At 46.4% G+C, this 11,851-nt stretch overlaps 1 protein-coding gene across 1 annotated transcript in view; it reads right to left on the reverse strand.

Moving 5' to 3' along the window:
* Positions 1 to 9,342, reverse strand: part of LOC117002997 (vascular endothelial growth factor receptor kdr-like) — a 90,769-nt gene extending 81,427 nt beyond the window's left edge. Inside the window, exons 1-2 of the mRNA XM_033072589.2 lie at positions 9,251 to 9,342; positions 3,856 to 4,055 (exon numbers count right to left, since the gene is read on the reverse strand). Of these exons, the coding sequence (XP_032928480.2) occupies positions 3,856 to 3,943 (88 nt within the window). The 5' untranslated portion in view covers positions 3,944 to 4,055; positions 9,251 to 9,342. The remainder of the gene's footprint in view (positions 1 to 3,855; positions 4,056 to 9,250) is intronic.
* Positions 9,343 to 11,851: the final 2,509 nt, after the last annotated feature.

The raw sequence follows: 11,851 nt of genomic DNA on the forward strand, positions 1-11,851 counted from the left end.
AATAGCTGAGAGCTGCAAGTCCTGACTGCTGTCTAGACTGGAGCCTGGGGGAGCCCTTTGGGAAGGTGGAATGAATCTTTGCTTGATTTGTTCTTTTTTTTCCTCCTTCTCTAAGCCATGTTAAATTTTATATGTGCTGGGGATGATGTCTGTGTGCATATGTGAGACAGGAAAGGCAGTGGGCTGTTGGAAAATGTGGGATGTGGGACCTGGAAAATCGTGGATGAACCTGGATGCTGAGCTGGTTTTGTCTGGAATAAGTAGTTTTATAGATAATATAATAGATAGAGATATACATAATAGATAGTTTTTCCTAGGTGGAACAGTGCTGTGTTTGGGATTTAATGTAAGAATAAAGTGGATAACACAAGAGGACTTTCTGTATTTTCACACAGCCTGCCCTGTCCCTTGGCACAGGGATCCCAAAGGCTGCAATAAATGAGGATTTCCCTCACAGGAGGGACACTGCAGAGACTCACTGCTCTCAGCTCCACAGGGACAGCTGCAGTGCCAGGTCCTGCCAGAGCTCTCAAACCCCTCCAGGGAGGCTGGAAAAGCAGGAGCCAGCACAGGAAATAATGGCCAATACCAGGGCTTCCCATATAATCCTGTTCTCATTTTGGTGTCAAGCAGCTGGCCAGGAATGAAAGGAAAAATACCATTGCCCTTCCTTTTTTTGGAAATAATGGCTTGTAACCCCAGAGGAATCTCCAGCCCCCAGGGGCTGGCTCCTCATTTTCTGCCTCACCTGCCCTGCTGAGCACTTGTTCTCCCCACAAAACACCCACAGAGATGAGCTTTGGGCTTCACCCCTGCCAGGACCTGGGAGTTCCCTCACCTGGAGACAGCTGATGGGTGTCTCAGTGCTGCCCAGACACTGTCACAGCAATTTCCTTCCAAAGGCAGGTTTAAGTGTTGAGGAAAGCCATAGGTGTGCCCTGAACTCCTTGCTGAAGAAGTGCAGAGCAGTTTCCTGGTCCCCAGGACAGAAACTGTATGGCAGGAAGAGCGTGCCCTGAGGACAGATCCAGGCTGAGGTAGAAATATCTGCATTTCAGGGGCCAGGCAGCTTCCTCAGCCTGGCAGGGACCTGCAGCCTCTGGACTGAGCTGTGCTTTGGGGTGCACAGGACAAGCCAGAGGATTTCCCACCCACTTTTCCTTCCACAGCTTTTCAAGCACAGCAGTCTGAGTAAGAGCTTTTAGAGCAGGGAGGACATGGGACACAATTCAAGTGCACCTGAGAGAGTGATTTTGTGCTGTTTTTCAGGAGAAAAGCAAGCAGGAGGACATCCTGCCATTTTTTTTTAAAATCAGCTCTGTTCCAAGAGCATCCCCAGCGAGGCATTTCATAACTTGGGATATTTTCTTCAGGAAAGTGCTCAGGCAGTCCCAAAAGATCCCCAACATTTCCTGCACGTGCTCCTGCCACAGAGTAATGAAGGGCTGGGTAGGCAGCCAGGGCACTGAATCTGGAGAGAAAATTGAGTTTCCTGGAGTGTGGGACAGGCTGGGTTAACAATGTTGGACCTGGGTGTAATGGGAAAAGGAAACAGCTCAGCACAAGAACCAGGGTGGATAAAGCAACCAGAGCACCAAGAAAAAAACAGAGAGAGGAAATAGAAAAAAAAAAAAGACTTCAGGAACTAAGAAGTAATGCCAAAAAGCCACTTTCCAATTAGAGGAAAACTTGCTGGGAAGGCAGGATAAGGGTAAAAAGGGACTGAGCTCAACAGCAGGAAAGTGTCACCCACATGGATGGGGCAGGTGTGTTCACCTGGAGGTGCCAAGCTGAATTCAGCTGTGTGGGCCCAGCAGAGTCCCCTGGGAGATGGAAATCACTCCTTTGTTGGTTCACATCACTGGCAGCACCCTGAGACCCTGAGTCAGAGCTGGCAGCAAAATTTGTGTTTTCTGGAGGCGTGGGTTTGCAGCACTCATCAAATACCAGCACACAGACTCACTGCCTCTGCAGCATTTGTGCAGGGGGATTCAAAGAACCACATTTTAGCATTTCCTGGGAAATGCAATGAATCCATCCATGAGTATTTGTGGGAAAGTGGAGGCTGAGCCTGTCCAGCACCAGAGGAGTTTGTGTCATCCCCTGTTCAAGGCACTAAAAGTCAGCTCCTTCATCTCAGGAGTCACAATCTCAACCTGGAAGATCCAAGATGATTCAGTATTTAGTAATGCATTTGTCAAGTAGATTTGAAAAAAACCCAGAATTTTGGGGGAAAATTCTAACAAAAATTCCCATTATTGGAATGGTTGTTCAATAATTGAATTAATTTTAACACAGAGGATCACACTCCTCTGAATTCCTGCTTCCATTTGTTTCTGGATCTGAACTCAATGATTCTGACACATGGGGAAGAGGCAGCTCAAAGGGAACAAAAATGAGCAATGGGACACTTTTTACAGTAAAATATATCCAATGAAGTCACCCAGCTCTGCTAGGAATGTCTCACAGATGTAAGGACAAACGTGTAGGAGGGGAGGAATTACAAAGAATCCTGTTGGGAAGGTCCCTGCCTGGGGAGGAAGGGAAAAAGAAAGGGTTTGGGCATTCAGGATGAATCTTTGGAAAAACACTGAGACAGCAAAACCCTTTAGGATTGAAGAATTTAGTCTTAAAAGGAAAGGATGTTGAAGGAAGTGTCTGTAAGTTGGGACACTAAACTGATGGGACAATCCAGCTTTCAAATCCTGGAACTGAACAGGATGGATAATCCCTGCTTCTTGGTGGATCCCAGAAACCTGGAATTACTGAGCTTTCTGTGCTTTCTGGCACTGACCCCCAGCAGAACACTGCTTTGGAGAAAGCTCCCAAATTTGAGTAATGAATTTGAAATCACTGGTGTGTAGTTAAATAAAAGTGTGTGATTTCACATGGTAAAGAGTTCTAAATTTGAGGTTTTTATAATACAGTAATAGGAATGGGAGAAGATGAAGAATTTTAGCTGCTGTCTCTTTTGGTGCTCATCTTCTTCATGGTTTCAGGTCATTTCTGATTGGACAGTCACTGCCACGCTGAGGATCACAGGAGTTTGGTTATTGGGTTAAAGGTATAAATAATACAGGTGTTAATTCTCTATTGGACTGTTTAGCTTTAAGAGACCTTGTAACTGGCTAAATTCAGCTCCATTTTGCTCACTTCTAGCTGGAAGTGTTGCTGAACTTTCTGTAATTTTAATAAATCTAAACAGCAACCAAGCCCAAACATGAAAAAAATCCATTTCCTTCGTGTGTTTTTAAATCCCAGCTCTGAGTGAAAACAGAAGAGACTCCAAACAAAGCACTAATTAAATAGTACAAAACACCACCACCATTCCAGGTTCTCACATCCATGTCCCTGAGAATCCACCTGCCATGAAAACCCAGATCCATTTCTATTTTATATTTGTCACTGACACACAGAAGGCACACTGCACTTCAGATATCTGTTTATTACAACATCACACTGTCTTTTGTACCCTCTACACAGTTCACACTTTGTGCATTGGTCACAATCAGTCACCATAACAATCACTGGTGGAGAATTCTCCCCTCCCTGTTCTTCCCAGGACCTTTCTGTAAATACTTTCCTCAGCTGTGGGGTTTTTTTCCTAGTTATCTTCTTTTTCACCTTCTTCTCTTCTTAGTGAAGCCTTGCTCAGAGAACACTTCTCAAAACAAACCTCATTTATTAACCCAGACCTGCTGTGGGTCCTACTATATATATAAATTTATACTTTATATCTATTTATATTATTATTTTATATTTATATTCTATATAACTAAAAGAACTGCTGCTTCCTCCTGGGCCAGCAGAGAGGTGAAGCTTCATGCAACCCAATTAAAAAAGTGGAATTCTTACCTTGGACAAAGACATAGATGCTGGCCAGGGGTCCCTGGTGCTCAGGGCTGCTGAGGGCACAGCTGAGGTAGCCAGTGTCGTTGGCCATGGCTCTCCTGAGGGTGAGCTGGCTGCAGCCCAGCCCGGGGACATCACGGCAGGGGCTCACATGGACCCGGGGGCTGTCCCCCCTCAGCTGCCAGCTCACAGCCGGGGCTCCCCTGCAGAAACACAGCCAGGTCAGAGGGGGATGGACAGGGATGGATTTATCCAGAAAATGTCACAGATGTGTGTGCAATAGATGGGGCTCAGTGTTGGGATGGGCAGGGATGGATTTATCCAGAAAATGTCACAGATATGTGTGTGCAATAGATGGAGCTCAGTGCTGGGATGGGCAGGGATGGATTTGACCAGAAAGTCTCACAGATATGTGTGTACAACTGATAGGGCTCAGTGCTGGGATGGATAGAGATGAATTTAACCAGAAAATCTCACAGATGTGTGTGTGTGTACAACAGGCAGGGCTCCCCTGCAAGCACAAAACACCCAAATCACTCAGGTCTCAGAGTTGGGATGGATTTAACAATAAAGTTTCACAGCACAACACACCTATATCATACAGGGTGAGAGCTGGCATGGATAGGGATTTGACAATAAACTTTCACAGATATGTGTGTACAACAGACAGGGATCCCCTGCAGCAAACACACCCAGATCAGTGGTGGGATGGGCAGGGATGGATTTATCCAGAAAGTCACAGATATGTGTGTACAACAGGCAGGGCTCAGTGCTGGGATGGATAGGAATGGATTTAACCAGAAAATGTCACAGATATGTGTGTACAACAGACAGGGATCCCCTGCAAGCACAAAACACCCAAGTCATACAGGGATCAGTGTTGGGATGGATAGGGATTTGACAAAAAAGTTTCACAGCACAAAACACCCAAATCACACAGGGCTCAGTGCTGGGATGGGTATGGATAGATTTAACAAGAAAGTCTCACAGATATGTATGTACAACAGATAGATCTTTGAATGTAGGATCTGCAAAAGGAATAGGAATGAAAGCAAGTTTTGATATAAAAGAATTGCTGAGCCAGTTTTGCTGGGTAACTAGAAAGCAAAGGCTATGTTAGCATGTGGGTTGGAAGGGGTTTTATAGCTCAGAGCAAAGGATAAATCCACTTCAAACAAAAGATGTTTTTACCAAGCAAAAAGATTTTCACAAACAAGAATGCCAATGTTGCAAGTAGGAAAAAAGGTCTCAGAATTTTCTACTGCAAGAAAACTGAAAATCAACTTTTAGTTTAAACTGTAATGCACTGAACTTTTGTGATTAGAAAACAGTAACATGAATATGGTAATGTTAGTAGTTATGATAGGCTATAGGTAATAGTAAAGGTATTGATTGGTTGTTATGTATTAAAAGAAAAGTAAATAATGCATTGTAACCAGAATTAGAGTGGCTTCAGACAAACCTACAGCTGAGGTTGAAGTGAATTTACTGTATCCTCTGGATGCAATAAACAGCATTTTAAATAATAAATAAATTCCTCTGTCCTCTGGATACAATAAACAGCATTGCACAGAGCCAGTCTGAGGTCCCACATCCCTCCTTTCAGCTCTTACAGTTCAGGCAAAACTGAATTTTCTTTCCAGCCACTCATTCCCAGTGCTCCTACCCTCGTCATTCCCAAATAAATTGTAAAAGTTGCTGGCTGTTTGCATTTCCACCCATCAGAAACTGAGCTGGGTCACCCCACACTGTTCCCCAGACATTCCTGAAATACTCCCTGGGAACTGCAGTGAGCTCCTGGAGAAAAGTTCCATTTCTCTTCTAACTCACTTCTGCCTGAACACAAGTTTGTTTTTATAACATTGTGTTTTATCCACTTCAGACATTAGAAAGCATCAGATAAAATTATATGTTTGTCCCAAGCAGAGGGTTTTGCATATTTTAACAGCTAAATTAATGTATATTTTCCTGCACTGAGGCTGCATGGAGAGAGGAGGATATTTATGTAATTTTGCATCACCTTTCTTGCTTAATCAGCAGTGACTCAGTCTTGATTTTTGTGTAGGGCCTGAAGCTAATCAGGTTACAAATCTGGGAATATCTGGAATATATACATTTACAAATCTGGGAATATCTGCTCAGGACACATTTTTTCCAATTCCCCTTGTGACAGCAGCCAGAATGTGAAGCCAGGAGGGCAGAGGATGTTCATTCCACCTCCTGACCCCTCTGCTGCCAGATCCCTGAGCACAGCTCATGACAGATGCAATTCCATGGAGTTCAGGACAAAAAGCAGGGCCTGGGTGTCACCTGCTGCAGGAGCTGTGTGTGTGTTTGCAGAGGAGCCACTCTTCCCAAGAACAGGGGGTTTGGCTCTCCCTTCCCACCCAGACAATTCCCACTGGTGTTTGCTGGGCTGAGGAAGGAGTGAGAGCCCCTGGCCTCCCCCAGGGAGAAATCCAGCCTAGAAACACAGACCCAGGGCTGAGGGGACAATGCCCAAAGTGTGAATCTGGGAAATACCCAGGGAGAAATCCAGCCTAGAAACACAGACCCAGGACTGAGGGGGCAATGCCTAAATGAAATTCCAGTGAGAAATCCAGCCTAGAAACACAGACCCAGGGCTGAGGGGGCAATGCCTAAATGAAATTCCAGTGAGAAATCCAGCCTAGAAACACAGACCCAGGACTGATGGGGCAATGCCCAAATGAGATTCCGGTGAGAAATCCAGCCCTGACACAGACCCAGGACTGAGGTACCAATGCCCAAAGTGTGTCTCTGGCTGAAATTCCCAGGGAGCCAAGAGCTCTGGAGCTGCAGTGGCCTGCAGGGCTGCAGGAGGTGCAGTCAGAGCACGTTTGCCAGGACATGCAGTGACATTTCCACAAACATCCTCTTGGCCCTGGTTCCTGCTCGCCCCTCTGTCGCCTTCCTGCAGGGGAGACAGACGTGAGCTGGGCTGCTGAGGTTATTCCCAGCACAGGGCTGGAGGAGAGCACTGGGAAAAGTGGGAATATCCTCTCTGCTGAGCAGCCTCGCCCTCCTTCTTGGATGCTCTGGTGCCTTGGACAGCTCAGCCCACGTCAGAGCAGCTTCCCCTTGTCCTTCCGAGCACCCGGAGCTCTGTCCCCACCCTGCCCACGTCACTGGTGACTGCAGGACTGGGATTACTGGAACCAGAGCCAGTTCTCATGGGGGCAGCTCCCAGCACAGCACTGTGTCCCTCCCTGGTCACCCACAGCCCCTGTGGTGCCCATCCTGGGCAGCACTGGCATTTCACACCTCTGCTTCCTAAAGCTTTCCCCTCTCCATACGTTGTCCTGGTGGAAGGGAAGCCTTTGGCTGCTGCTGTGGGATTTTCCCACTCTGCCAGAGGAGAGTGGCAGCAGCAGCTTTGGCCCCACTGCCACAAACCAGGAAATCCTGGCCAAGAACCTCCCAAGCCTGGAGCTGAAGGGAGGATGGAAATTCCCACAGGCTGCTGGGACTGCTGCCCTGTGCTGTGCCCCACACAGCCCAAATGATCCTGGATGCACCAAGGATTCCAAGAGCTAACCAAACCCTGAGTGTGAATACCAGGAGCTAACCAAACCCTGAGTGGGGATTCCAGGAGCTAACCAAACCCTAACTGTGAATACCAGGAGCTAACCAAACCCTGAGTGGGAATTCCAGGAGCTAACCAAACCCTGAGTGGGAATTCCAGGAGCTAACCAAACCCTGAATGGGAATACCAGGAGCTAACCAAACCCTGACTGTGAATACCAGGAGCTAACCAGACCCTGAGTGGGAATTTCAGGAGCTAACCAAACCCTGAGTGGGAATTCCAGATGATAACCCTGAGTGTGAATGCCAGGAGCTAACCAAACCCTGAGTGTGAATACCAGGAGCTAACCAAACTCTGAGTGTGAACACCAGGAGCTAACCAAACCCTGACTGTGAATTCCAGGAGCTAACCAAACCCTGAATGGGAATACCAGGAGCTAACCCTGAGTGTGGCAGAGGAAGCAGGAGGGCACACACCTGCATTCAGAAATCACATTTTCCTTCTCTTCCCAGTTTTTGAATCACCTGAGCCAAGCAGCTGAAGTGCTCCAGGCCCTGGTCCCATGTTACATCCCATGCTCACATCCTTTTGTGTTTCTCAGAGCTGCTATGGGGGTTTCTTGCTTTGCATCCACAAAGCAAAGTGGGACTGAAGTGCTCGTAACTCCTTCAATTATTTATTTATTATTCAAGAAAAAAAGTAGGGTGCTCCTCCAGATTAAAAAGGTGTGGGATGGAGAACTGCTGGGAAATGTTGATTTAATTGGCCTGGGGCACCCCAGGGACTCTGAGTCCACCCAGGTTTTATGGAGAGCAGCTCTGAGATGTTAAGGACTGCTCAGACTTTATTGCCATCATGTTTGCTGTTTGCCAAGCTAAAAATACCCCTGGAAGGTTGTTCTGACCTCGTAAGCCACATGGCAAGCTGGAGGGATTTGGAGAAAAGCTGCCTTGCACTCCAGAAGACATCCCAAATTTACACAGTGTGAGCCCATTCACCTCACACTATAACAAAGGATTAAACAGTCTGGGACAAAAATCAGAGGGGACGTGTCAGCATAACCTAAAGCTTAGAGTCACCTTCCCCCTGCTTTTTGTTACTGCTTTCAGTAACTTCTGCTGCAGGAAACCATCCAGGTAGTGGCTCCAGCCAAGGGAACCTTGCAAGAAGGTGTAAAATCAATGTGTGTATGAGAGAGAGAAATTGTGAGAGTTTGTGTTACCTTGAGCCTTTTTTCCTACAACACTCAGAGAAAAACCTGAGCTACACCCTCTGGCAGTAGTGAAGTGTAAAAATCCCACCCAGAGCAAGTAACACCTCCACCCCTCTGAGTTCTGTGGGACCCAGCAGCTGCTGTGTGTTCTGGCAACCAAAATCCTGCAGGTCCTTGCATGGCTGGTGGCACACATTGTGCCTGAGGAGCCAGCACTTTGGTTTTTCACAAGGCAGGGTTAAATTTGATTTAAAGAACGTGTTCTGTTTAAACAGGTTGGGTCTTTCAATGTCCACACAGTGACTGCTGCTAATTTTAGTGCCTGTGATGGGCTAGGTGGCAGCTCCTGGGGATCTTGTTTGTCATTTCCTCATGGACAGGGAGCAGAGGAGTGATTTTAGCTGCAGAGATGAATCTGTCCCTGTTGCAGGGAGGATTTCCAGCCATGTCCTCAAGCACAGCACATCCCCTCTCCCCTGTGCTGACTCAGGGCTTTGCTTGGGGCCCTGAGCAACACAACACAAAGAATTTGGCCAAGCTGACCCCTGCTCCCTGCTCTGTCACAGCCCAGCCAACCCCTTCCACACAGCCCCAGCTCCCACAAGAACAAAAATCCAGCATCTTTTTGGAGCAATCCTTACCAGCATTTAATTTTCAGGGTGTCTCCTGGTGAGATGATGATTTGGTCCCTGGAAATGCTCAGCCTTGGTTTTTGAAGATGCACTTCTTCAGCGAGACCTGACACCAAATAAAAAAAAAAAAAAAAAAAAAAAGGAGAAACAATCATTAGTTTGGAAGGGCTATTCAGTGCAGCACAATGCACTCAAAGCAAACTCTTTGTTTTGTAAATAGTTCCTAATTTGGGGGCCCACACAATGATGTATTTATCCTTGGTCGGGAGATGCCCTCAGTTTGTTTTTGTTTCCTTTATTCCTCTCTTTTCTGACACCTGCGTTTGTGCCAGTAGTGTTTTGAGCCAGCTTTATTACTGAATTACTGCAGATTTAGGAGAACAGATCTGTGTCAAAAGGATTTTGCACACATAGAAAAGTGGAAGGAGCCAGGTCCTTGGGAAACAATTTGATGGGTGAGCTCATACATCACATTTTAATTAATGGGAGAAGAGAAAACAATAATTCTGGGGAGCAGCTGTGTGATATTAAAGGCAAATTGAAAACTTGGCTTTCCCAAATGAACATTCCCATGTGAGCTGACCCCCAGGCTCGGTTGGGGGAATGCTCCCAGGGGAATCTGTGATTTTGTCAGGTCTCTGTCAGTGACAGCAGTGACAAAGGTGCCTCTCATCATCTCCTGGCCCAGGAAATGTCCCCAGGGACAACCTGAGTGCTCCTCTACAACCAGACAAGGCTCAGAAAGTGAAACTGAGGAGAACCAGAAGTGGAGGTTGGCCAGGCTGGTTGCTTTGTCCAAATTCAAAGTAACACAATGAAGGAGAGGAGAAGCCAGGATAAGGATCTGCACTTGCATGGCTCTGACATTAAAGCCCTGTTTTCTTTCCCCTCCTGCTCTTCAAATTTCTTCCTCCTGTGCCTCGAGCTTGGTGAGCCAGAAATCCTCTCTGGGCTCCAAAAATCCTCTCTGGGCTCCCAGCAGGGCATTTTCTGCAGCAGGCAGGGAGAAAAGTCTCTGGCACAAGGAGAAACACAGGGATTTAACTACTGAACTGCACTCAGCAGTGATTTTCCTGCCCCCACCTCTCTGCTCTCATCTCTGTGCTTGATTTCAGTGAATTGCTCTTTGCCTCACTCCCACCTGAAAGCTCTGGTTGAGATTTTGAACAAGTGCTGAGACAGACCCAGCCCTGTCCCCCTGCCCTGGTGTTGGGAAGGATAAGAATTTGACAGAAAAGTCTCAGAGATATGGATGTATAACAGAAAAATCTTTACATGTAAAATCTAAAAATAAAAAAAAGAATAGAAATAATAACAAGTTTTAATATAAAAGAAAAAAATTGCTGAGCCAGTTGTACTGAGTAACTAAGAAAGCAAAGAGCAAGTGAGTTGGAAGGGGCTTTTATGACTCTAAGCAAAGGATAAATCCACCTCAAACAAAAGATGTTTTTACCAAGCAAAAAAATGTTCACAGGCAAACAAGAAAACCAATGTTACAAGTAAAAGAAAAATCTGCAAGAAAACTAAAAAAACCACTTCCAGCTTAAACTGTAATATATTAACCTTTTGTAATTAAAATAAATAACATAAATATGGTAATGTTAATAGTAAAAATAAGCTATAAGTAATAGTAAAAATATGAATTAATTGTTATGTAATAAAATGCACAACAAAAAAAATTAAAATGCTTTGTAACATAAAGGACACATCAGCTCTAGGCTCGCCCACAACCCACAACTGCTGTAACCTTGTCTATGCAATAAAAACATCTTTAAAAATCCCTAAAGTCTCCATCTCTCCATCCAGCTCTTACACAAGGTCCTTTGCAGAATAAGAAGCTGAAGTCTGGCCAAGCCAAACTCCCTCCAGTGGCTCTGTGTGACATTATTTAGCACCTCCAAGCTGCCATCCCATGGAATGCTGGGGGAGCAGAGCAGTGGGGGCTCCAGCCCTGCAGTTCCTATTTATTTTCCCATTTATTTCCCATTTATTTGGGAAGGGCTGCTCCTCCTCAACACCCTCAGGATGGCACACACAGGGAGCAGCATCACACTGAGCTGAGAAGCAGAAAAAGCCCCAAGCTCTGCAGGAGGAGGCACTGCCAGGCAAGCCCATCCTTGCTCCAGGCTCTAAATCCCCTCTGGCTTCCAGGCAGAGCCAATTCCCTCTGGGAATGGGCTGGGATTGGCACAGGCTCTGCCCTGGTGCTGAGCTGTTTCACAGCCCCTCACACTGACTGTGCTGAGCTTTGCAGAAATGCTCCAGGATATGGCCAACAGCTCCAAATTTGTCTGTCAGATGCCACTGGTTTGCCAGCTGAGGGGGGTTTGGTCCCTGGAGCTCTCCCAGGACTCTGCTCCTCCCAGGATCTGCTCTGGGCTATTGATGCTGTGGCTTCAGCCAGGACTTAGAAAATCCTGGGGGTTCAAACATGATTATTTCTCTCCTCTTGTGCTTTCAGTTGTTCTCAAGCTGGTGCCTTGAGCTGGGCTTTTGACTCTGGATTGTAGCTCTGGTGAACAAGTGTGGCACTGTCACAGGCTCTGGGGTCAGAGCCTGAGCTCTGCAGAGTCCTTGGGCTTTTACAACATTTGACACCGTTCTTGCTAA

This window comes from Catharus ustulatus, chromosome 14, assembly GCF_009819885.2.
Source record: "Catharus ustulatus isolate bCatUst1 chromosome 14, bCatUst1.pri.v2, whole genome shotgun sequence".
NCBI classification, from domain to species: Eukaryota; Metazoa; Chordata; class Aves; order Passeriformes; family Turdidae; genus Catharus; species Catharus ustulatus.